Source organism: Dermochelys coriacea, chromosome 6, assembly GCF_009764565.3.
Source record: "Dermochelys coriacea isolate rDerCor1 chromosome 6, rDerCor1.pri.v4, whole genome shotgun sequence".
Classification (NCBI taxonomy): domain Eukaryota; kingdom Metazoa; phylum Chordata; order Testudines; family Dermochelyidae; genus Dermochelys; species Dermochelys coriacea.
This window is the reverse complement of record NC_050073.1, coordinates 29551016-29577198: the sequence shown is the minus strand read 5'-3', so window position 1 is coordinate 29577198 and position 26183 is coordinate 29551016. Positions and strand designations below refer to the sequence as shown.

General features: G+C 42.0%; 1 protein-coding gene across 6 annotated transcripts in view; it reads left to right on the top strand.

The window, feature by feature from the left end:
* SCUBE2 (signal peptide, CUB domain and EGF like domain containing 2) overlaps positions 1-26183 on the top strand; it is a 65312-nt gene that overhangs the window by 15346 nt on the left and 23783 nt on the right. For 3 of the 6 annotated variants that reach the window (XM_038404482.2, XM_043516770.1, XM_038404481.2), the window contains 11 exons: positions 326-460; positions 8501-8626; positions 8938-9054; positions 10315-10404; positions 14456-14572; positions 15696-15818; positions 17396-17512; positions 22736-22858; positions 23354-23470; positions 24124-24210; positions 24926-25030. In XM_038404482.2, the coding sequence (XP_038260410.1) occupies positions 326-460; positions 8501-8626; positions 8938-9054; positions 10315-10404; positions 14456-14572; positions 15696-15818; positions 17396-17512; positions 22736-22858; positions 23354-23470; positions 24124-24210; positions 24926-25030 (1257 nt within the window). The remainder of the gene's footprint in view (positions 1-325; positions 461-8500; positions 8627-8937; positions 9055-10314; positions 10405-14455; positions 14573-15695; positions 15819-17395; positions 17513-22735; positions 22859-23353; positions 23471-24123; positions 24211-24925; positions 25031-26183) is intronic. The other 3 variants (XM_043516773.1, XM_043516772.1, XM_043516771.1) reach the window with 2 other exon arrangements.

Sequence of the window (26183 nt, the reverse complement as noted above, 5' to 3'; positions counted from 1 at the left end):
ACTTCAGAAAAGACCTAGCATTTGGCTTGTAGTTTGGGTGAAGGTTCCGTGTGATGATGCAAATTGTATCCAAATTGGGTTACCTGTCTCTCGCTTGAACCTGAGCCTGAGGTTTTTAACAATTTTCTCTTCCTCCAACTCTATCTCAAAATGAAAATCTTCTTTAAATGCCCTGATCTATAGACCCACTGGGGCTTTGGTAAAACAAACATCTATTTTTATCTATACTAGTTGCACGCTTTGAGATCAACCTCTGGGCACTGATTTATAGCAGTGACAGTAAATGCAGCCGTGCAGATACAAATCCAGTCTCTTTATTTTTCAGATACGGATGAATGCATGTTCAACAACGGAGGTTGCCAGCACCTTTGTGTCAATACCGTGGGGAGCTATGAGTGTCGCTGTAAGGCAGGGTTCTTCCTGAGTGACAACCAGCACACATGCATTCACCATTCCGAAGGTACTGGTCCGTTCCTTCCAAACAGTGAGCAGAAACTTCTTATGGGAGCACATAGCAGACTCTTAAGCATTTTCACAAACATTTAGAGTTCTCTTCAACAAGAGAAGAGGTTCATTGTTTGCCAGCCCCAGAGGGTATGTCTACACTGCAACAAGACACCTGTGGCTGGCCCTGGTCAGATGATGGGCTCATGGTGGTTGGACTGTGGGGCTATAAAATTGCAGTGTAGATGTCGGGCTGGAGACCTGGTTCTGGTCCCTCCCACCTTGCGGGAATTCTTCAGTAAGCGTAGTTATTGCCTCTTGGAGAGGTGGATTACCTACACCAATGGGAGAACTGCTCCTATCAGCATAAGTAGTGTCTACACTGAAGTGCTAAAGCAGCATGGCTGTGCTGCTGTAGCATTTTAAGTGTAGACATACCCAGAATACTCTTGACTTCAGGGGGGCTCTGCAGACAGCCGTCATGCTATCCATTGTAGAATCAGAGCCTGGAATGCTGTCAAACTTAATGACTGCCGTGGGAGAGAGAGGATCCTTTTTCCTTTGTATTTCCTCACCAAGATGAACGGTTCCTTCCCCCCTCTGAACTCTAGGGTACAGATGTGGGGACCTGCATGAAAACCCCCCTAAGCTTATTTTTACCAGCTTAGGTTAAAACTTCCCCAAGGTACAAACTATTTTACCTTTTGCCCCTGGACTTTATTGCTGCCACCACCAAGTGTCTAACAAATATATAACAGGGAAAGAGCCTGCTTGGAAACATCTTTTCCCCCCAAAATCCTCCCAAATCCTACATCCCCTTTCCTGGGGAAGGCTTGATAAAAATCCTCACCAATTTGTATAGGTGAACACAGACCCAAACCCTTGGATCTTAAGAACAATGAAAAAGCAATCAGGTTCTTAAAAGAAGAATTTTAATTGAAGAAAAAGTAAAAGAATCACCTCTGTAAAATCAGGATGGTAAATACCTTACAGGGTAATCAGATTCAAATTTGGATACTGTCTGATGGATTGAAAGGCAAAATCAGTTGTTTTAACGCATGTCTGTACCTGAACCCTGGTGGAGAGCTCTTCCCTCTTTCTATGTCTCTTCTTTAGTAAGTCTTGAAAAGAACTCTGCCTTCCCCATTTGTCCTGTTCCAGCAGGAGTAACAACTCTTTTCCCCTCATTCTTCATTGTATCTTTTCCATTTCCTCCCCAAATTCTCTCCCAGGATCCATTGACTTGCTGCTCTTGTTCTCCTCTGTTTTGCTGTCTCTTTCCCCTTCACCTGCTTCCTCATTTTTTGGTTGACTGATTCCCCATGTTCCATGACATTGAAGCTGGTCAGACATTTGTTGTCAAAACATTTGTTTGCCAAAAAAGGGTGGTTTTGACCAAAAAGTAATTTTTTTCTGAAAATTTTAATTTTGGTCAACAATTTCTGCTTTTTCATTGAAAAACTGGAAGTGAAAAACCAATACCTTTTCAGTAGAAATTTTCTTTTCAAGTCAAATTTTTCACTTTTGTGGAAGCCAATAATTTTTTTACCAAAAACTTCATATTTTTACCTAAAATGCTTTGAGAATACCATTTTTTTTTCAGATTTCAGTTTTTCATTGAAAACCCAAAAAGTTTTAAACCACCTCTCCATGGTTACCTATTTTCCATCTCCCTCTTCTTCTTTCTTTCTTCTACCCCATGATGGAGCCTCACCTCTCTCCTCTTCTATACTTGTAATCTCTTCTGTGCCCATATTTCACTTTATCCCTGTCCCCTATTTCTCTGACCCTCCTCCCATTTCTCTTTCTCTTTCTTCCTCCCTTGACATTTGTACCCACCTCCCTTAGCCTACTTCTGTAATAAGGAAGAATAGTCATGTATTTAGGGCACAGGATTCAGATGCAGGAGATCTGAGTTTATTTCCCTGCTTTGCCACAGATTTCCTGTGTAGTTTTGAGGAAGTCACTCAATCTCCCTGTACTTCAGTTTGCCATCTGTAAAATCTGTTGATGTTTGTGGACTCTCTGATTCTGCACTGATGTGGTTCATATAAGCAGCTTAACAGAGTAAGGAGGTTGTGGAAGTGGGGCAGGAGAAATATGGAGTCCTGGCCTGTGGATAGAATGAGAAGGCAACGGAGTGGCTGTTCTGTTGCTCCAGCTGATTTGCATGGTGATGTTGCGTTGGATTATCAGTTTCCTGGAATCCATCCTCCCACATCTGCTGTGCTCCACATTGTCTGGCTCAGGATTGTGAGCTGGGACACTGCAGGAGTTTTTAGAGGCAATAGTCAGGTGTGATAGTTATCTACTGTAGCGGGGTGGATCCAGAGGAGAGTGGTGCTCCAGATGGTTCTCTGGCTCTGTTTAAGCCTTGCGTAGGTCAGCTGGGCTCATTACCTCCCATTGAGTTATGCACAATCATAGGTTTTCCTTGATTACATGCCCTGGATTTATTCCTCTTCAGCTGTAAGCGACAGAACAAATGCTTTGTGAGGACATTGCATCAGTAATAGCGATAAATCACTTACCTACCTGTGGCTTTTCTCTTTGTTGTTTAATTTGCTTCATAATACCGAGTTAGCAGATTCCCGGGGATTGCCATGCACATGGGGTTTTAGAAATAAGAAATACACATAGAAATAAGTGTTGTGACCATGATGTATCCTCTTATTATCATTTCTAGTGATAATCCGTCTCCGCTCAGGAATCCATCACAGACCATCGCAGTATGTCACACAAGCCACGGTTATTTACTTCTTTTGGGCCAAAATCAATGGGCGTGAATAAGAGCTGCAGGATTTGGCTCATTAGGGTTAGATTTAAAGCCGTGCCACCTGAAGGCTAGTGCACAGAGGCACCGCACCAGCAGCAACTCCTGGAGACATTTTACCTGTGGAGACCTAGGCAGCCAGAATGTCTCTGGGAGTGGGAAATGCTGCTCCCTTTAACAGGGTAAAGCATGCACTCTACACAGGACCAGCCCCATTCTCCAGTTTGTTGGAAGTGATGCAGCACTCCAGGGATGTCTAGCTCTGCTAATGGTGCTGGCATTCCCCTGGCTTGTGCTCAAGCAGGGCAGCACCAAGATTCTGGTCGCTCTTTGTAGAGGGACATCCTTTCCCCACACCTCCTTGTGCGCCTGCACAAGACTGTCCAGAATTTGACCCTGAGTGTTGACAACGGAATGGCAATTCTGATGATGAGTATGACCCAGCCTTGATGCAGCACCTTCCCTCACCGCTTAGCATGGCTTGCTAACTGGGTGTACATCTGGCTGGACAAATACCATTTTGACTTATTTCCTATACAGTTCCACTGATATGACTGCATAAGAATTGAATCACTTTGCTCATTCTCATATCAGGTACAGATACATTGACATTTATATAATATATTATATATATATTTTATGTAATATAAAATGTTCATTGGAACTGATTTTAAACAGCCCTGTGAAATAATGTGACTGATTTATAGCAAATAAAATGTTAAAACATTTGGATGCATTTCTCCATAAAATATCCTCTTTTTAGTCAACTAGATTTTGTTTTTATGGTCCTGGAAAGCACATTTAACTAGTCAGATCCTGGGTATTTTATTATTAAAATGTGGTTCATTTTGTAAGGTCCATTTTAACTTTTGGTGGAGAAGTGACTGAATTCCACATGCACAGAACTGAGCAATTACCAATTCAGCATTTAAACCATTTGTTCGAGTTCAGTGAACTTTACCAAAGTACCTGGTTTAACAGTTTCTTCTTCAGGAGATGAATGCACACAAAGAAATTACTTTGCTAACAGAAACTAATCCGTTAATTCTCTTAATGCTTTCTTAACACCTCTTAGCTTACAGACAGATCATATTGCATGTTTAAACTTAAAAATATCACAAAAACACTAGAGTTAATAAGGCTAATTTGTGATCTTATGTGCTGCACAGATCCTTGATTGACACCATAATAGTGGATGTTAGCTTTCATGTGGGGATCTTTGGGCTCTTTTGTATATTCTGTCGGATTTGAGGCATCATTGTCTTGTTACGGTTCTACAAAGTTCTCACTGTGGGAAAGGAATCAAAAAGCCAATAGAACAGAATAATCTAAGCAACGTAGCATCCATTCCTTTGTTACTTAAAGCTTTCTTAATAGAGGAAGAATATTGTAGCCTAAAACTGGGATGTCAAAAATATAATATGCAAACTAATTGCCTGATTAAAATGTAACTGAATGTTTATGAAAGGTTGACCCCAGCTCCCACTACAAATTATTTTTCTTCATTTAATAGTATTGCTTCAAAGAGAGGATATTTTGAAAATGCATAGGTTAAGGAAAACTTTACCTATTTTCTTTTACACAATGAGTCTTGTCTCTGATTTTTTTTTTTTTTTTTATTCAGGGCCCGATCCTGCTTCCACTGAAGTTAATGGGAGTTATTTCAGTTGGCGCAGGATTGGGCCCTCAATAAGATTAGCCAGCAAGCCTAAATAAACTGACTAGAATCCTCTTGAAGTGGTTATATTATCTAAAAAGAAAAAGCAGTCAGTCTTTCTCTGCTGCTTCCCGAATTTTAGCAATATAAGAGGATTCAGAAAGGATATAGAGTATTCTGCTCTGCACTACTAAGCCATATGAGAGAGTTAATAGTTTAACCCCCAACATTTCTGTAATATGAAAATTTGTGTTTTCTTTTGCAGTCACATTCCAGCCAAAAGTTGTGCTGTTGCAAGGGTTGTGTATGTGTGTATGTGATTTGTATATATTGTATCATGCTAGAACTTTTTGCAGTGTTACGCTATTTCAGTGCAGTGTGACACTCATGATGGATTAGGCTGGAGGCCCATAGTGATGTGTGGACATTTTGCAAGTCATGCCTAAAGCTCTGTAAATAAGCTTCAGCACTGATATCTAGGATTGCTATTACCACGGGCAGCAGCTGCTTGAGAACTACTTCACCATAACAGGTTTCAGAGTAGCAGCCGTGTTAGTCTGTATCCGCAAAAAGAAAAGGAGTACTTGTGGCACCTTAGAGACTAACAAATTTATTTGAGCATAAGCTTTCATGAGCTACAGCTCACTTCATCGGATGCGTGCAGTGGAGAATACAGTGGGGAGATTTATACAGGGGACACTATCATAGGGCCTAATCACATCAGCCACACTATCAGAGGCTCATTCACCTGCACATCTACCAATGTGATATATGCCATCATGTGCCAGCAATGCCCCTCTGCCATGTACATTGGCCAAACTGGACAGTCTCTACGTAAAAGAATAAATGGACACAAATCAGACGTCAAGAATTATAACATTCAAAAACCAGTCGGAAAACACTTCAGTCTCTTTGGTCACTCGATTACAGACCTAAGAGTAGCTATTCTTCAACAAAAAAACTTCAAAAACAGACTCCAACGAGAGACTGCTGAATTGGAATTAATTTGCAAATTGAATACAATTAATTTAGGCTTGAATAAAGACTGAGAGTGGATGGGTCATTACACAAAGTAAAACTATTTCCCCATGTTTATTCCCCCCCCCACCCCCACTGTTTTTCAAACATTCTTGTCAACTGCTGGAAATGGCCCACCTTGATCATCACTACAAAAGGTTCACCCCCACCCCCACCCCGCTCTCCTGCTGGTAATAGCTCACCTTACCTGATCACTCTTGTTACAGTGTGTATGGTAACACCCATTGTTTCATGTTCTCTGTGTTTATAAATCTCCCCACTGTATTTTCCACTGTATGCATCCAATGAAGTGAGCTGTAGCTCATGAAAGCTTATGCTCAAATAAATTTGTTAGTCTCTAAGGTGCCACAAGTCCTCCTTTTCTTTTCACCATAACAGCTTTGCAATGTGAACAAATGTCTTCAAGGAGCTAAGTCCAGGCACTGAATTCCTTACAGATGATGCCTAAGTCCCATTTCTATCGATCTATCTTATGTACATATAAAGTCTTCATTACCGAGTTTTAATGTCTTTATTCTCACAACACCCCATGAGGTAGGACAGTGCTGGGGAACTTTTATAGTTTACATTTTACAGCTGGCGACTGAGACCCAGAGAGACTTGCCAAAGGTTACACAGGAAGTGGAACAGGAAAACTGAACCCAGGTCTCCTAAGTCCCAAGGAAGTGCTCTAACCTCTGCAACATCCTTCCTCCCTAACATTCAGAATCCTCAAGGAGAGTTTGGATTTACCAACCATGATTCCATTCTGTCTCTTTGATATATTGTTGCCTTTTTGATAGTATATCAGTAGTACTAGAAGCAGAGATGGTAATAGCGCACTGTAGCTTGGGTTGCTAACTCCTTTTTATATTGTAAGATCCTCGAGATAAGGACCATGGTGAACCCCCATCCACCTTCCAACCCCGCTTTTGCAGAGGTGGTGCTGCAGTAGCTATGGAGGCTACTTTATTGGAGTTTGCAGTGTTGAGTACAGAGGCTGCTGCACCAGCTATGAAGGAAGGTTCAATGGGCCTTCCAGGACCCAGTGACTCTGCCCTGTTCACAGCATTTGGCCCTAAGAAAACGAATGAGATTAAAGTCCCACCCCCAAGCATAAACCTGGCCTAAATGCATGAGGCTCCTGGAGAGTTGTCGGATCCTCTGGTGGTTTCAAGCTACCCAAGTGGCTCCCTTCCCAAGTTGTGGCGAGCACAGCTCAGCCAGACCAGAGGATCTGTCCCATAATCTTATAAGAGATGTTATTTTTGTAAGTAATTCGAAAGGAATGGAGAACAAAAGAACAGAGCAGTTGTGTGTTTTTACTGCTGGACTTTGGTGATTAGGAAATCCCAGTGAGGGGACGAACCTTTGCATCAGAAAGTCTTTGGGATACAATGAAGCCTTTATGGCACATAGAGTTAAAATAAACTTTGGCTCTTTTAATGCTGGGAAGCAGGGTAAAGCCTTGCCAGTGGCTGGGGCATGGATTTAGCTGAAACACTGGACAGAGGCAGAAGGTTTTATAATGCTGGGAACATTTCCTCATTGTTTAATTGACTGCAGCCTCTCTCTGGCAGAGGCCAATGAGTCACCGCAGCAGCCTGCAGATTGCGTGCTGGGGTGTGAACGGTTCATAACTGCCAGAGACAAAACAACAAGACGTTTTTATAAGCTACACCAAAGAGAAGAAAAAGTCAACTAATGTCACATTACTCTATTCATTTGGATCCAGACTGCACTTGCTTGTACTACATTCTATTCAGCAAGTGAGAGACACAGCACACAGGTGCAGTTATATATAAAACATCATGATGACTCTCCAGAGGTGTTGTTAAAATGTACGGGTTGGAATTAGAAAGAATCCAGTAGATGTCAGAAAAGGTTAAGATGCTCCCAAAACAGCAAATTCTTTGCTGCCCATGGGTACAGTATGTGTGACTGCTGGGTCCGCTGATAACCACCAATGGAAATGTGGCTCTGTGACTCTATGGATCAAGGCCAGTAATTTGAAAAGAAGCGAGAAGAAGCGTTTGAATTTTGTATGTCTCTGAATAAATGAGGACATTCCCTTGCCTCACAACAGCTCATTTTGCTATTTTATGGGAAGAGTAAAAGGGAAATGACAGCCTTAGTGCCTGGTCCTGCAAGGTACTGAGTATCTCTCAATTCCTATCAAAATATGTGGGAGGAAGAGGAGGAGTTATTATTACTAATAAATAATATGGTAGCACCCAAGTAGTACCATTAATATGGTAGCACCCAAAGGCCTCAATGAAGGTTGTGGTCTCATTGTGCTGGGTGCTGTACAAACACAGAGATGGAAGGTCCCTGCTCCGGAGATCTTAAGACACAAACAGACAATGGATTAGGAGAGGGAAATCACCTTGCAGGCCATTTGCTTAGCCTTTAGCAGTATCAGGTTCTTTTTATTTCTTGTATATCAGTTGATACTTTTTTCCTTTTGTTCAGTTACAGGAGATTCTTTCAAGAGGTACAAGTTGTCTGCTGTTTACTTACAGTTGGGCTAATGTTTGTATTTGAACTGTTACCTGCATCTCAAGTCACTGAGGATACTGATGATTTATGATATTTGTACTGTTTTGCAGATGGCATGAGTTGCATGAATAAAGACCATGGCTGTGCCCATATCTGCAGAGAAGCACCGAAAGGAGGAGTGGCATGTGAATGCAGACCTGGATTTGAACTGGCCAGGAACCTGAGGGACTGCATTTGTAAGCAACAAATTCATACTGATCCTTAAAGGGAACAAATAGAATTCTGTTATTTCCGCAGTTGATCACTAATTTTGGCAGTTGTATCTATGGATGTGCTAGGATGATACAATATTTAGACTATATGTTTTTGATGAAGTGAAATATCAAATTAAATCAGTAGGTTTTCAGAATGTCATTGTACAAATCCATCAATTAGTACTGAAAGCTCTAGTTTGGGAGTCATGTTAACATTCACACTTGAGAAGGGTAAATTCAGCCCTGTGCAGTGATCTGGAAATTTGAGGCTTCACTGTATGTTTTCTTTCCAGTGACATGCAATCATGGGAATGGTGGGTGTCAGCATACATGTGAGGATGCTGATGATGGGCCCATTTGTGGATGCCACCCAAAGTACACAGTGCAATCGGATGGGAAAACCTGCCTTGGTCAGTAAGCAGTGGATGAATTCTTTTCTATTGATGACTTGCATGTAAATGAGTTTCAAAATGTTACCATCTCTGCAGAGTAAAATGTTCCAGTTATATTGCTGAAAAATTGCATAGAGGCCAAAACGACAAGATCTTTGAAAGCAGAGGCCGGATCCATGGTTCTGGCCAACCGGTGCTTGACACAAGACCTGGCTGTGAAGGAAAAGTGGTTCTAGGTCACATTTCTGCTCCCCCCGACCCTGAATTTGGATCCAGTTTGGTCCCTGGCATAATTTAGAGAAACTTTAGGGCTGCTCTAAGTGATGCCTGCAGGAAATCCCTTGCGGAGCATTCCACTATCTGGGGAGCACTTGAGCGCTAGGAAAGGCCAGAAGAAGGTGGAGTCGAGCTGATTGTACTGGCTTTACATCCCATGGAGGTTCCCCTATGTTAATGGATTCTCCACCTTACAGGCTGCTTTCTGATTTCATGAAAAGTACAGAAGAACTGGCCCAGAATGTTTAAGAAAAAAAGAACTTCTGTTTTTAAGTATATTTTGTTCTGGTACCTGTGAAGCATCACACGTGCTATTAACCAGGGGACAATTCCTTTCCATTTTCTTAGTTTTCATAAATTCGTAAAGTCAAGAAGGGACCTCTAGGGTCATCTAATCTGACTTCCTGTATAACCCAAGAACTTCACCAAGCAATTCCTGCATCAAACCCATAACATCCGATTGAACTAAAGCATATCTGTTAGAAAGGCATCCATTCTTATGTAAAGAAATGCTTTGGTGGATGAACACAAATGCTTTGATGATCAGTTTCTGACCATTGATTAAAAACAAAAACCCAGCCATAGTTAGTCATCTCTTTCATTAGCCAGTGGGTGATCAGGATGGCAGGACACTGGTATGTGGCATCTGATCTCTGATTAACCCTTTTGTTGTTCTGTTCATCACAGCTACTATGTTTTAAGGTTTCTGAGGTGAACACATGGGTCTTTGAAAAGCAAATGAAAACTAAACAAGAAAAAGAGCTATCAGATTTTTAATTGGGGAGTTTTAATATGTTTTTTTGTTTGTTTTTAAGTGTTTATTTCTGACTGTTTCTGCTTATGATATATGATTCAACTAATAGTAGAGCTTAGCTTTGTTTTAGAATTGGATTTCAAAAGGAATGTTGTACAAGATAGTTGGCCACTGGATTTGGTACCAACAGTCACACTACCACTCACTGATTTTTTTTTTACCCCCCCCCCCATGTACTTGCATTACAGAAAGAGAGGAGGCTGTAGCTGAGATCTCTGAGAGCAATGCCACAGCAGGAGCTGATGTGGATAAGCGAGTAAAGCGGCGGCTGATCATGGGTAAAAGTGCCCATCTTGTTTTGCTGTAGGGTTTCTTAACTAGTCGTACATGGTGAACCCTTACTGTATTGGGTAGCTGTCATTGAACATAGCTATTGTGACTATGGGCTGAAGTCTGCCCTTGGAGAGACATGCACTACCCATTGAACTCAATGGATGCTCGCTCACCTCTAAGGAAAGGCTATGTCCCGATAGTATATAAGTAACCATGTATAGTATTCGAGACATACAGCAGTATGAGCTGAACCAGAGCCAAGAAACCTGCTCTCTACCTATGCCGTCGCCACTAAGTTCCCCAGTCTATGACTATTCTGCTATTCAGAGCTTGAATATAAAACTCACCAAACTCCTAGTCAGATGATTTCTTTTAGAGTAAGATTAAATTCAAAACCTTTAATCTCTTTGGTACTGGCCATTTTGATTGGCACAGAGGGATTTAAGGGACTGGCCCAAAGTCCCACTAAAAGTTTGGAAACTGACCTGGGTTTCGTGAGTCCTAGTCCAGTGCTTCAACGAGACTATCCTTCCTACCTCTGAGACATGCACTGTGAACATCCACCTCCTGCTGGAAAGCAGGGTTCTAGTCTCTTTAGATGCTTCCCATAATGTTAAGCACTTTCATATAATTCTTCTTCTTCTCTACTCAGACTCCCTGACCTTACAGCTCTAGCTAAGTTAGGGGACCCAATCACCATAGAGATAAATTATAGTGTGGACAGAACCTATCTCTATCTTTGTATATGGGCTAATGTCTGTGACTGTCCAAGGTTTTAACTCAGCAAGGGGAGCATGGTTAGATTCCATCTATATTACAGTCTTTAACCATATTGTGAGTAGGTCAATGGACTTCCAGTATTTTAACTGGTTCCCTGAGGTATATAGTTACAACAGTTATAAATCTGGAGTATGGAAGACGAGAATCAGGCGCAGTGTCCTCTAAACTTGTTTTGTCCCTTTAACAATAAGGTGCACTATTTTTCCCGTATGTGTCTCTTTGTACTGAAGGGTTAAATGGACGGTAAGGACAGGTTTGTTTGGAGTTGGAGTTCACCCCTGATTTTGTAGCTGATAGGGAGTTGGGGAGGGGGGCAGCACATTCCCACAGTACAACAAGAAATTTCCAATGCTTCGCTTTTTTTCGTCTCCTAGGGAAGTGCCACACATCATCCCTCTCCTGAAATGTTTCAGTACGAACTAAATTTAGTTGTATTCTGTTTAATCCAAAGGTGTATCCAGGGGACTATGGAACAAGTCCCTGTGCTCTCAGTGCGGTTCCGAGTGAACAGATATCTGGGTCACAAACGCATCTCCACAGCTGGCACTGATCATTTACTATTCCTGCTGGCAGTCTCATCAAAGTAGTGGAGGCAGAGGTGAAAGCTTTCAAAAATCAGAGACTAAAGTTAGGCTCCAAAATCCATATTTAGGCACCTAAATAAGCTGCCTGATTTTTAAAAGTATTGCGCTCCCAACTGTCCAGTTAAGATCAGTGGGAGATAAGAGAAGTTCATTCCCCACACCCATGCTGTGGAGCTGGCTAGCAGTGGAGAAGGGCAGTCTCCACTGTTCTGTGCTAGGGAGCTCATTATTATTATTTATATTACCGGAGCACCTAAGAGCGAACCCCATTGTGATGTGTGTGTTACAAACCCAGAACAAAAAGATGTTCCCTGCCCCAAAGAAATTACAATGTAAATGTCAGACAAAGGCAACAGATAGATAGAGACTAATCAATGGTGGAATACAAGGAAACAATGAGATAATATGGTAAGTCTGATTAGCAATGGTCTGAGCACAACGGTTGTCATGTGGGGTGTTTTTTTTTTTTGTCAGTATCACGGCAAAGGAGAGTTTTGAGGAGGGTTTTGAAGGTTGATGATGAGGTAGCTTTGTAGATGTTTATGCGGAGTTCCTCCCAACTGTCAAGGGCAGCAAGGGAGAAAGCACAAAGGTGCTTGTCTGAAAATTCAAGTGGGCGATGGAGACAGGAGTCAACTTTTCAATGCTGAATGAGAGATGAGGGGTAGGGTGGGGACAGGCTGTGACGGGCCTTGAAAGTGAAGACAAACAGCTTATGTTTGATAGAATAGAGATGGGGAGCCAATGGAAGGATGCAGACAAGGGGGATGACATGGTAAAAGCAATGAGTTAGGAAGATTCTTTGCAGCAGCATTTTGAATGAATGCGAGCAGGGCAAGATTGGATTTGTCAGGGCCAGAGGGAAGGATATTGCAGTAATTGAGACATGAGATAATGAGAGCTTGGATGAGAATTGTAGCTATGTGAATGGATAGGAAAGACCATATCTTTGAGATGTTCTGCAGGAAGAATTGGCAGGATTAGACATAGCCTGATCTCTTTGCCCGTGAGTAGGTGGTCGTGCCTAGTGGTTGGAGTAGATCTAATGATCAGAGCACGAGTCACTCCTAGTGGTTATAACAGGAGTCAGTAGCCAGAAATTGGAGCCCAGGGTGAGAGCTGGAGCCAGGAGTCAGAGCCCAGGTGCCAGAGCAAAAAGGCAAATCCAAAGTTAGAGGTTAGGAATCAGAGCCAAGGATCAGAACTGAGTTACCTGGAGGGAGGCAAGGCTGCCCAGGAACTGGATCTGCTGCAGGCCCTGCTTCCAGACTGACTGTGCTGCAAACTTTGATTCCTGACAGTACTCCTTCCTTAAAGGTGCCTCACAGGGGCCTTGGGGCCTGGTTTCTCCGGGTACTTCCAATGAAACTCTCATAATAGGTCCAGGGCATGGATGTTCTTTTTTGCTTCCCAAAACTGCTTGCCCGGAGCATACCCTTCCCAGACCACCAAGTACTGGAGCTTTCCCCTCACTCACTGGGAGTCAAGGATCCAGTGGACCAAGTACTTTCCTATCTGTGGACTTTTGTGGGTGGTGGATTGAAATGGTTTGGGTATGGGTTTTTGATATAGGGCTTTAAAAGTGAGATCTGAAAGACAGGACGGATCTTCAAGGACTTGGGAATCTATAATCCGAAGGCCACTGGCTTCACCCATTTTATAATCTTGAAGAGGCTCGGGTATTGGTAGTCTAGTTTGGTGGATGGGTGGCTTGATTTAAGTTTCTGGTCAAGAGCCACACTTTGTCCTCTGTAGCCAGATTGGGGGCAGCCTGATAGTCTTCATCTGCATGGTGTTTATGGGTTTCTTTGGCAGACTGCAGGTGTTCTTCAGCTCCCATAAATATTTATGCCGGAGCCAACAGTCAGAGCTGAACTCAGGGTTCAGGAATTAGATCCAAGAGTCATAACTTGGTTACCTGGAGTGAGGTGAGGCAGGAACAGGGCTCGGAACCAGCAGGCACAGGAGCTATTGCAACCATGGAGCAGCCAATGATCTGCTGCTGGTCTTAAAAGTCAGTCTACTGATTCTTCCAATCAGTCAGGCTTGCTGTGATCATTTTGTTGGGAGACTGGCTCTGCTGCAGGCCCTGATTGCTGACCCTAGATTTGTGGAAGTAAAGCAGGGTCAAAGATGATGCCCAGGTTACGGGCCAGACTGACAGATAGGATGGTGATGTTCTCTACAGGGATTGAGAAAGAAGGCAACGGAGAGAGTTTTAGGGAGCAGGGTTAGGAATTCTTTATCAGCTGTGTTGATTTGAGCTGATGGCATCCATGAGGAGATGTTGGAGAAACAGGCCAAGATTTTAATTTGGGCAGAAGGAGACAGGTCTGGAGCAGAGAGAGAGCATAGAGATGGTAGCTTAATTTGTGTTTATGGATGTAATTTCCCAAAGATAAGGTGTACAGGGAGAAGAGAAGGACAGACCCTTGAGGAAGCCTCACAGAAAGTTGGAGGTGGCTTGGGGAGGAATGGTGGTTACCTATCTCCAGCCAGACGTCTTGCTAAAACTGGTACATGCATAAATTAGGCAGACAAGAAAAGATACAAGGAATGTAGATTTTCTTCCCTCTCTAAATATACAATATAGCTGAATAGAAATGGAGTGGGCCATTGCTAGCACCACATGCTACTTTATTTCCCTTACAACATTTCTGTACAAATGTTTGCTTTATTTTTTCTGTGTTAGAAACATGCGCTGTAAATAATGGTGGATGCGACCGCACTTGCAAAGACACCTCGACTGGAGTTCACTGCAGCTGTCCCATCGGATTTACACTCCAGTTTGATGGGAAGACATGTAAAGGTAGATTTTGCAGTTTTGGAAACATACCTGTATAAACACCTAGCAGCAAGTGCACTAATCTCAAATGGAAACTAGTTGAAATATTCTTGAGAAAAAGCCAATGTGTATTTACCTGGGCATCGGAGAGCATGAGGGAAACATTGAAGGCAGGGAGAGATGCACAATCCCCTTGCACGTGGTCCCTGTTGCACCAGCCCTAGATATGGAGCATGTGAGCGCAAACTCTGAAACCTGTTTTGTCTTTGACACCCTTCCGATCTCCAGTATGGCCTCTTTTTCTAATCAGGAGGTAGCAATGCACTGGTGGTACAATGGAGGTAAATGTAGCCTCTAGTCCACCAGCCAAGGCATGCATGCAGGCTATTACAGGCGTATATCCCCATGGAGGAACAGACCCTCAGCCTGATATTATAACAAGCATTTGAAAAGTCTAAATGTGAAGATAGGTGTGGAATTATTTATGTTGGGCCAAGCAGATATAACAAGAAATAAAGTGTTGAAAATAAGCAAAAGAGAATGTAAGTCACATGTTAGAATAAAATTCCCAAGAGTGAGGTCTTTTAGACTCGTGCCAAGCAAAGTGATGGAGTCCCTTTTGCTTGACTCATTTAGAATTAGACAAAGAACTCAACAACCTGACACGGGCGTGAGCAGGGTAAGGTGACCCAATAGGTCTCTTCTGTCTGTAACTGAAGTGCTTTGGGGAGAAGGAAGAGAGAGAATTTTTAAAAAGTTAAGACCTTTAAAGAGAAAAGCTTAGTTTAAGGCTCTAAAGGCTTTCCAGAAGGACGAATGACTTTATCTTCTCTAATCATATGAGATAAGAAAGAGCCCTTCTGTATGTGTGTGCTCAAGTGAATGTGAATTTGATAGTAATATGTTAGATGAAAGGAAATAATACAGAAATGGGCCTGAACTGCAAAGATCATTTCTGAATCTGAATTTTCCCGAAGTTCAAGGTGATTTAGTTATTGAATCTTGTTCAGGACTCTCCTTTCAGAGAACATGAACTTTCCAGTCATGTCCAACTTTTTCACGCATAGAACATGTATGTCTTTGGGATCTACCAACAAAAGGACACCAAAGATGTTCCTTTTATTTGCTAATCACTTTTCTGTTACAGATATTGATGAATGCCAGGCCAGCAATGGAGGCTGTGATCATTTTTGTAAAAACACTGTTGGCAGTTTTGATTGCAGCTGCAAAAAAGGATTTAAATTATTGACCGATGAGAAGTCTTGTCAAGGTATGTGCATGGGGAGGCAAAAAAAAGTAAAATAAATAAGACTGGCTTGAATACCTACTGAAGTAATGAGGTGCTGGTAGACTCCTGAGTGATTTCCATGCTTTGGATTTCTTCTTTCTAAAGTAGCTGTTAAAAATCAAAGCCTTTGCCATGATATCAGAGTGGGAGATTTGTTTGAAAGGTTGTTCACTGTACGCTGAACAGTTATTTGAAAATAATAGAGATTGGCAGAAAATGGAACTATCAGGAAAGAAACTTCACTCCAGTGTGGGTATTTCTAACCTTTTTTTAGATCAGACGTAACAGGACAAATATTTATGCAAAGCAAACTTGCCGGAGAAAAGTAGGATTTCCAAGATTTCTGATAGAAGTTGTTTATGAATGTATATTTTAAGGATTTATATCTCCTTTTGTCTTATGTTTTTCTGTCACTTCTAGAACATTGTAAACTTGATGTAGCTTGATTTGGGCCTGATCCCTTAAAGAGCAAATTTGGGGTAAGACTCCAATTCTGTTTCCATCTAAGTCAGTGGGAGTTTTGCCACGGACTTCTATGGGAACAGGATAAGCCTCATCATGTTTAATATTTTTTATAGCAGCATAGAGTACTTTTGATGATAATATAATAAACATTTAGGGCCTCTGATCCTGCTGCCCATGGAACCATGGGAGCTTTGCCATTGACTTCAGTGAGAGCAGAACTGGGCCATTACACTGAATTTGCTTTTTTAGGTAAGATGTAAAATATACAAAATGATTAAAATGCCCAGGAAAAATTCAGCTGGATGAAGCAGACATTCTAGCCAGCATTAAAGACAAAGGCTTAAGGCATACAAAGCTTAAGCCCAAGATGTGCAGTGTAATGAATCTATGGCCTACTGATAAATGTATCCCACACCACTTTGTGGTGTTCCACAAAGAGAAGAATAGACCCACGTAATGGTCCCTTTAGAGCTGCACTGAGGCACATTGCTTGGGCTGGGTGGAGGAAGCTTCTGCAGAAGTCCATGCTCTGTATAGCTAAGGAGAGCATTTGGGTTTCTAAGGGTACCAATCTGATGCCTTTCACCTGCACGAATTCCCAACACTTCCTGTCCTTTTTTTGCCTTTGGGAGAGGTATTTCAGTCGCTAGGTGAGGGGCATAGCACAGATCTAAAACAAGCACTGTACATGTACAGTTGAGGTAAATATTTGGCCTCCCAGTTTTGTCAAAGGCAGAAGGAAACAGAAAGTTACTTTGAAAATATTTTTCCTGCAGACTCTGCGTTGCCTTCCCTTGCAGAAGTATTTTTTTTTCCGCCGACAGTCTTTTGCAGTGAAGAGAACTTTGCAGATATTTATTTTAAACATTACTATTAAAAATATAAGCTCGTTTACTCACTTGCCAAGAAATGTCTTACTTGGCAAACTAACTGCTCGCTTAAAAGTTGTTACTTCAATGTGTTACAGACTAATGGCTTTAAAAGAATTTGTTTAGGTCATATAAAGCTGTGTGTCTCTACATCCAACTTTGCTAGCTTATAAATGCTTCCTTGACAAGCCAAGAGACACTAACGTATCCTTTTAAAAATTACAGACATTGATGAATGTTCTTTTGAGAGGACATGTGACCATATGTGCATCAATCATCCAGGCTCTTTTGAGTGTGGTTGTAACAAAGGATACACTCTCTATGGCTTCACACATTGTGGAGGTGAGTATAAAAAGATACTCTTGTATATGTTTGTCAGAGTGCAGGAGCAACGTGGAGGTGAGTATAAAAAGATACTAGTGTATATGTTTGTCAGAGTGCAGGAGCAATGCTTATTAACGTCAATGGGATCCATATGTCTAAAACCCTGTACAGCAAATGTATCCTTTGTCTTTTCCAGGCAGTTTTTCAAAAGGGGAGCCCATCCAAAAATGAAACACAATCTGTGACTATGTCTTTTTGCTTAAATGATTCCCTCTCCCCCCCCCATCTATGTATTGGAAAGCAACAGGGACCATTAGAACAAACAGATGCATTCCACACGTAGATAGTAAGGCCATGATCCAACAGTGTTTCCACATAAAAAATTCCCATTGATTTCATGTGGAGTTCTGTACACTAATTGCAAACTTGTAAGAAAAGGCTTCAAATGAATTATGATGTTGCAGGCTTCCTTTAGAATAAATGCACATTATCAACAAGCCTAACGGCCAGATCCTCATCTGGTGTAAGATGGTGTAGCTCCACTATAGTCATGGAGTTGCACTGGTTTATACCAGCTAAGAGTTTGGCCCTAAATTGTTTACTTCTGATTCCAGAGAAACCCTAAGTGAAAGAGACCAATATATTGACATGAACCTTGGTCGGACATCTGAAGCAAGGAAACTTGCAGAATGTTCATATGAAGCAGCCTGAGTTATTTGACACTAAATGAAAACAAAGCTATTTTCATGTGAAATATGGGCAAGATCTTATATGACTACATATATGAATTCAGTTCAATGATAGGCATATGTGAATATGAGGCAGAATGGGCAGGATTGACCGTGATGCAAATACGTTGTCATGTTCACAATTCTTCTTTGCATCATATTGGTGTTTCTCACCATGGGGATGAATTTAGGTTGGGATTCTCAGGGGAGCCTAAGGGAATTAGATACCCAGCACCCATTTCAATGAGATTTGGGCATCTAACTCCCGAGGTCTCCTTTTGAAAATCTCAACCTCATTGCTTATTAATATGAGGGACTAATCACAGTTGGCTTGAGCCTTGTCTAATGAAGGCAGTTGCTGTGCAGACTTCCCCACACAGTATTGCCATTTTCCCCTCCTGACCTGCAGCATCTCTGCCATTCCAGTCCTAGACCTTGTTTGGGCAGAGACAGACAATCAGTTTTGTGGTACTTTTGCAATGTGGACAAACAGGACCAAATTAATTTCCCATTTGTATTTAATGCAGTCTTATATGAACATCCTTCTATTAACATGGGACCTGATTCTGTCACCTCTGTTCATACTGACTGGTAGTAAGGTACCATGCACCTAGGGTGACCAGATAGCAAGTGTGAAAAATCGGGACAGAGGGTGGGGGGTAATAGGTCCCTATATAAGAAAAAGTTCCAAATATCAGGACTGTCCCTATAAAATCGGGACATCTGGTCACCCTACATGCACCCCTGACTCAGGGTAGGCAGTCACATCATTACTCTGTGGAGTGGGAACTGGGAACACAGGAGAATGGATGAACACTGCTATTATGGAAACTCACAAAGATGCTGCTCCAGTGAGAGTGGAATCACTTTTAGGAAATAGCTTCACTTGACCATTCACATAGAAACTCCTGTTTATGGGTTTGATCCTGTGCCACTCAAGTCAATGCGAGAAGAATGAAAGCCTAAGAGAAATGTATTTTATATGGTGTGGCATGTGATTCTGCAGCATGTGTAAGAGATCAGGTGGGAAGACCTGTGTTTGTGTCGGGCAGAGAAAAAATATCTATAGTATTGGGAATAATGACAGCGAGAGTAGCCAGCACGAAATGAGACTGCCCACCTGGCTTCCTAGGAGCTGCATGCTGAAAACATGCCAATTAAGACTTTTTGGTTTATCTCTTTGAGTGTGGTTGTTCCTACCTCTACAGAGCCCAGCTAGAGAGACACAAAAATATGACGACATTGATGTCAAAGTTCAGAGCAGTTTCACCTGTATTTCCCCTCTGTGGTCCAGCCAGGGCACTCGCTCTCAGGCTTCCAACTCTGCAGCCATTGCCTCTCTTGGGTGGAGACCTGCATCTCTCTCCCTTCTGATGGGGTACTTCTAGGCCCAACAGTTCCCTGACTATACTGTGGCCTCCCTAGCAAAAGACAGGCTGCCTAAGCAGGCCTGCTTCACTTCTCTCCTCAGAGATGGGACACAGTGTAATCGACACAGTTAAGTTACCACACAGCTCTTTCTAAGCAAGCCCATTTATTCTTAAAGTAAAAGCATCACAGAGAAAACATATTTAAACAGTAGAAGAATTTACATGGATGCCAATAAGCTCACCAGAGATCACCCCACACTCCAATAAGAGCTCTGGCTGGTAATGAGTCCTTCCGGTCCCAGATAGGGTTTTTTCCCTGTGGGCACAGGTTCATCACAGCTTTATCTGAAAACCATCACCCAAGTCTTATGGGGCCTCACTGGGCTCAAGTCCTTCCAACCCTTCCCTAAGGATTGGAGATCCTCGTTGGACCGAGGTCCTGTCCATTTGCTGGAACAGAAAGAAGGGCCTGAGTTGGTTTTAATTAAGGCTATTTATCCAAAAATCCTTTTGTCTGCTGCTCTCTGGAGAATCCAGTTTGAACCATGACTCTCTTGCCAAGTGGTGGTAGCCCTCTGATGTGATTCAACCTTTGTGAATTTGCCTGACCATCTCCCACTGCTTTTACTTCATGGAGTGCTGTGGTTCCTTCCCCCCATGGAAATGCATACAGTCCCTCAATAGTACGTAATCGTTGGCACTTTTAATAGAATAAACTCCTAAAATCAGTGAGTTTTCACTTAATTCAATAAGGTTTGTTCAGGATACTGCAGGATACAGTGTTGTCAGATGCAGTGAAACCTATTTATGGACCCTAATGGCCAGCAGAATATCAGTCCTCACAAAAGTTCCTCCATATTAACTGTACATCATTATATGACCACGCATTATAACAGAGAAAAATAGCAGTCCCTTTGGTGTCTGTTACTAAAAGGCTTCCCTGTACATTATTCAGAGTGGTAGCCATGTTAGTCTGTATCAGCACAAACAATGAGGAGTCCTTGTGGCACCTTAGAGACTAACAAATTTATTTGGGCATAAGCTTTCGTGGGCTAAAACCCACTTCATTGGATCCATGGAGTGGAACATACAGTAGGGAGGTATAAATACACAGCATATGAAAAAATGGGAGTTGTCTTACCAAGTGGGGGGTTAGTTCAATTCAATTAAGGTGGAAGTAGACTGTTCTCAGTAGTTGACAAGAAGGAGTGGAAATCACTTTTGTAGTGCTAATAAGGCCAATGTAAACAAGGGGGCCCATTTCAAACAGTTGATAAGAAGGTGTGAGTATCAGCAGGGGGAAATTAGTTTTTGTAGTGACCCATCCACTCCCAGTCTTTATTCAGGCCTAATTTGATGGTGTCCAGTTTGCAAATTAATTCCAGTTCTGCACTTTCTTGTTGGAGTCTGTTTTTGAAGGTTTTTTTGTTGAAGAATTGCCACTTTTAAGTCTGTTATTGAGTGTCCAGGGAGATTGAAGTGTTCTACTGGTTTCTGAATGTTATAATTTCTGATGTCTGATTTGTGTCCATTTACTCTTTTGCGTAGAAACTGTCCGGTTTGGCCAATGTTCATGGCAGAGGGACATTGCTGGCACATATCACGTTGGTAGGTGTGCCGGTGAACAAGCCCCTGCTGGTGTGGCAGAATCCTATGATGGTGTCCCTTGAATAGATGTGGACAGAGTTGGCACTGTGGTTTTTTGCAGGGTTTGGTCCTGGGTTAGTGTTTTTGTTGTATGGTGTGTGGTTGCTGGTGAGTATTTGTTTCAGATTGGGGGTCTGTCTGTAAGCGAGGACTGGCCTGTCTCCCAAGGTCTGTGACAGTGAGGGATCGTCCTTCAGGATAGGTTGTAGATCCTTGATGATGCGTTGGAGAGGTTTTAGTTGGGGGCTGTAGGTGACGGTTAGTGGCGTTCTGTTACTTTCTTTGTTGGGCCTGTCCTGTAGTAGGTGACTTCTGGTTACTCTTCTGACTCTGTCAATCTGTTTCTTCACTTCACCGGTGGATATTGTAGTTGTAGAAAGCTTGATAGAGATCCTGTAGGTGTTTGTCTCTGTCTGAGGGATTGGAACAAATACGGTTGTATCTTACAGCTTGGCTGTAGACAATGGATCGTGTGTTGTGGTCTGGGTGAAAGCTGGAGGCATGTATGTAAGTATAGCGGTTAGTAGGTTTCCGGGATAGGAGGGTGGTTATGTGACCATCACTTATTAGCACTGTAGTGTCTAGGAAGTGGACCTCTAGTGTGGACTGATCCAGGCTGAGGTTGATGGTGGGGTGGAAATCGTTAAAATCCTGGTGGCAGAAAGCTGCAGCAAGCCCACAGAAAGGGAGTGGGAGAGAAGCAATTGTGAGCATGACCCTGAGAGAGAGCAGAGAAACAGAGCTCCTTGGGACCTGGGTCACACGACTGTCTGGGAATCACGAGTCAGGAAACTGCTTGGTTTTGCACCCAGTGTGTTAGGAACAAGCATAGAACAGTGTGTAGAACAATCTCCTACAGCTCCAGATTCTAAACCCACTGAAACTGAGGTCCAACATCCTCCTATCCTTACCCACTATGTTCAGGAAAACAAGGCTTTGTGTATGTTCTTTATAATTAAAAAGGATTGCATGTACACACAAAAAACTACCTGACTTGTACAACTGATTTCTCACCCGAATGGAAGCAACCAGTCAAGGCCCTGAATATTGGTTAAGAACTCAGCCTAAAGGGGTAACAATATGCGGCAGAGTATTGCCCCCATGTACTCATTAACAGTGAGATAAAATGTATTGCAACATATTTATGCATCTGAACATTTAAGAAAAATGGCCAGTGTGAATCTTGTATGCTATTGTCTAATTTTGTTCCAAACTTAATAAATAACCATAAATAATGCACTTGTAACTTTTGAAACACATTGCTGAGGCTGGAACATTTGTAACAGTCAATTTGCTACATATTTAACACACAACTAAATCATTTTGATCAGCTAAAGGGTGGTAGGGAATGCAGACAGATATAGGGTCTGATTTTCAAAAGTTGCCCATAGAATCAGATCCAAATGATACAGAGCAGCATTTGTGTGATTTCAGCACTGTGTGAAAATGATACTAGATTAATATTTTTAAAAGGCCTTTTTCTTCCTCCTCTTTAGATATTAACGAATGTAGCATCAACAATGGAGGCTGCCAGCAGACCTGTGTGAACACACTGGGGGATTATGAATGTCAGTGTCATTCCAGCCACAAATTACACTGGAATAAAAAGGACTGTGTCGGTAAGGTGCATAGAAGACGTATTTATACTTTGGGTGTGCTTGAAAGCTATGCAGCTCAAGGCAATGCTGAAAATCTTGATCCATCCAACAAAGCAGCATGGATCATTACTTCCTTCATTAGATTTCTGCTTTACTTTTTAGTCAGATATGATGGTCGTTAAAACAGGTGAAAAACAGGAGATATTTTGAGGGGTTTTGGTGCTTTCTTTTCTGTGCTTTTATCTAGGCTTATTCTTTCATTCTCTTTTGTGCTTTCTTGCATGAAAAAATTTGCTGGGATAGTTTTACGTGAAAGGAAATTACACATGGTGTTTGATCCATGTGTGTTTGGGTTTTTTTTAAGTTCCCTCCCACTTCTCTCTGTACAGAATGTTAATTGCATGGATGCAGTTTGGTACCAGTTATGTGGCAGATGTAGCTGCAAGTCTGTCTCTCTGTATGGTGAATGCCGATGTTTTACTTCTCCCATGAGTGTTTATGTTTTATCCTGTTTAGAGATAGAGGGGTTCCTGCCTGATAATATATCACCCAAAGTATTGTTGTCCTGTACAAAGAGCGATAGGAGTGATAAGTGCATCTTAAACTGTCCCTCCGAGGTCCATTTGATTTCTGGTAAGTCCAAACAAAACAAAACATAAGGCTGTTCAATATGTGCTGCTATGTTGAGAATTTAAGAATAATAATACTTACTCTTGTGAAAGCCTGTAGTAAGTAATGAAAAAAGAGAAACCTTTTCTGTTTATATAGGGATTTTCAGGTCCCTGCGAGAGCCCTAGGAATCCCTCTTTTTCTGACTTGTATAACTACTCTACCCTCAGATCCCCTAGATCATAACCATTGATTTCTTCGGTGAAGAGGATTTGATAGAAATCCCAGTGCTGTCCGTGGCATTCCACGACTGGCCAACGTAGTTCAGGAATGTGAGTCACTCCATCCTCTGCATCTGAGCATGCTGCCTGCACGGCTCTCCCAGTCCTTGTGTCCAGGGGAACAGGAAACCAGGACCGGCCTTTGGTTAAGGAGCACGTACAAATAAGAGGGCAAAGCCACATTTATACCTGACCTCTTTTAAAACATTGATTATTTTAAAAGATGCAGGTAGTTACTCCAAGCTCTCATTTTGGAAATTACTTAAGTGTCCCTTTTGAAAAAGGGAATAAAGATCAGCACACTACTACTGTTTTAAAACCTGTGTGGATATTCCCAGTCTGTGTGTATAGCCTGCATCCTGCCTTTAACGTCTGCCTGTATAATCTGTCTGTTAGGAATGCAAGACGCCTACACTCTTACCTGTGGCAGCTCTTCTCAGCTTAAGAAAAAACAGCAAAATACAAATGAATCTACTTGCCTGGGTAATTACTAGACTTACATGCTGCATGACTTGGCTCATCTCTTTTAGTAGGGCAGTGTAAAACGGGTATATTATTCAGTTTTTGTGGTGTTCTCGCCATCAGTTTATTACCTTCATTTTTGCTTCCTCTTCTTTACCGAGTGTGTACAACACACATACACAGTGACCCTCCTCAAAGTTTGTGCACTGCTTCACCAGCATTCCTGAACCCTGAAAATGAGAATACAGAAAAGGGTCAGTAGCTAAGGTGAACAGCAGGGCTGAGGATTTAGGATTGAGAGGATTTAGACCTCTCTTGAGGCACCCAGGTGGAAATATTTTGGCTATATATAACATACATAGCTTGTTTAGTTGGATAGTAAAATTTATAAAGCATACTACTATAGATAAGCATAGGGAGACAGATCTTCAGCTAGTGTCAATTGACATATCTCCTTTGAGTTCAGTGAAGCTGAGGACCTTGCCCTATGTTATTGTTCCTGGTTTGTTAAATAAAATATACCACAGCTTGTTACTCCAGTTCTAGTTATGAACTAACTTACCAGCCAAAGAAAACTGGTATTCAGTGATGCCAGCTCTGCATACACAAAAAGCAGCATTTTAGTGATGCATAGTTTTACAGGTTATAATGTCATTTTAGTGACCTGCTTGACATTGCCTTAGTAATTCCAGTCTTTTTCTTTTTGAAAGTCACACTTTCTTGTTTCTCTCTGAAGATACCTCAACCATCCAGACCAGTGTAACCTTTAAGTTTAATGAAGGAAAATGTAGTTTGAAAAAGACTGAGATGTTTCGAGAAGGTCTACAACAGATAATACCAGGTAAGGATGTATACCTGAAGGTAAGCAGGCTAATGCTGTAATTCAGGGATTCTTAAACATTTTCATGGCATGGGCTACATTTTAATAGTCCAAGAACTTTGCAGACTTCCTCTCCTTGCCTTGTTGATCCCATGCCTCTTTCCAGTCACATCTCCTGCTTTTTCTGTCTCCCTGGGCCCTGATGTGTATGATCATACTGTGTCCCTGATGCCACATTGAAGAAGCTCCTGGCTTTTCTCCTTCTGGTGACTCCAAGGTTGGCTCCTGGTTTTCTTCTCTTCCACTTCTGCAGCAGTAGGTCCTAATGGTCTGGACACAGCGAGACTGGCTCCTCCCACTTTTTTCCAGCTCCTTTCTGGTGGAAGGATGAGCTGGAAATCTGTAAAGGCAGCTGGAAACAAGAGGGACAATGTGATCTGCCCACAGGGCACTGTTTGAGATGACTCTGAATATTCTTTATAATGCAAACAAGATGCAGAATGAGGACTCAGCATGTGGTCGTATCATGGCCAATCTTTTACTTTATTGAATATGAAGAATCAAATCAACATGCCAATTTGTTTGGCTTTGAAAGAATAGGAGTGATCATCTGTACTACACACTTAGCAAGAACATATATTTATCCCAGAGCCAAATCGTGCTCAGGATGTTTCCTTAAATTGAACTTGTTTCCTTAGGGAAACTTTAAACAATAGTCTTTGTAAGGCCTGTGCATACTGGGACTAGGCCCAGTTGTGTGGAAAAAACTGTGGTAAGCTAGCATAGTTTTCACACACTCGCAGGCCAGAGCAGAGTTTTTCCCTTGAAAAATGTACTAAAGACTAACCCATTCTGCGCAGGGAATACCATGGTTCTAATATGTTTACACAGGCCAAAAAAGATGCACGAGGACCCTGCTAATGGCAGCTACATTTAAGCCATCTGGTAGCGTTAGCAAGGTTCTAATCTCAGTGTGGACAGTACCTTATGCACAGTGAGGCCAGATCCTCAGCTGGTGTAATTTGCTATTGGTCCATTAAAGTCACTGAAGCTACAGCAAAGTACACTAGCCAAGGATCCAGCCCAGTTGCTTGTAGTTTATTAGCATGTGGAAGTAATCATTTAGTCTTCATAACAAAATATTTACTGAGCTGTAGTGAATGTCCAGCAACAT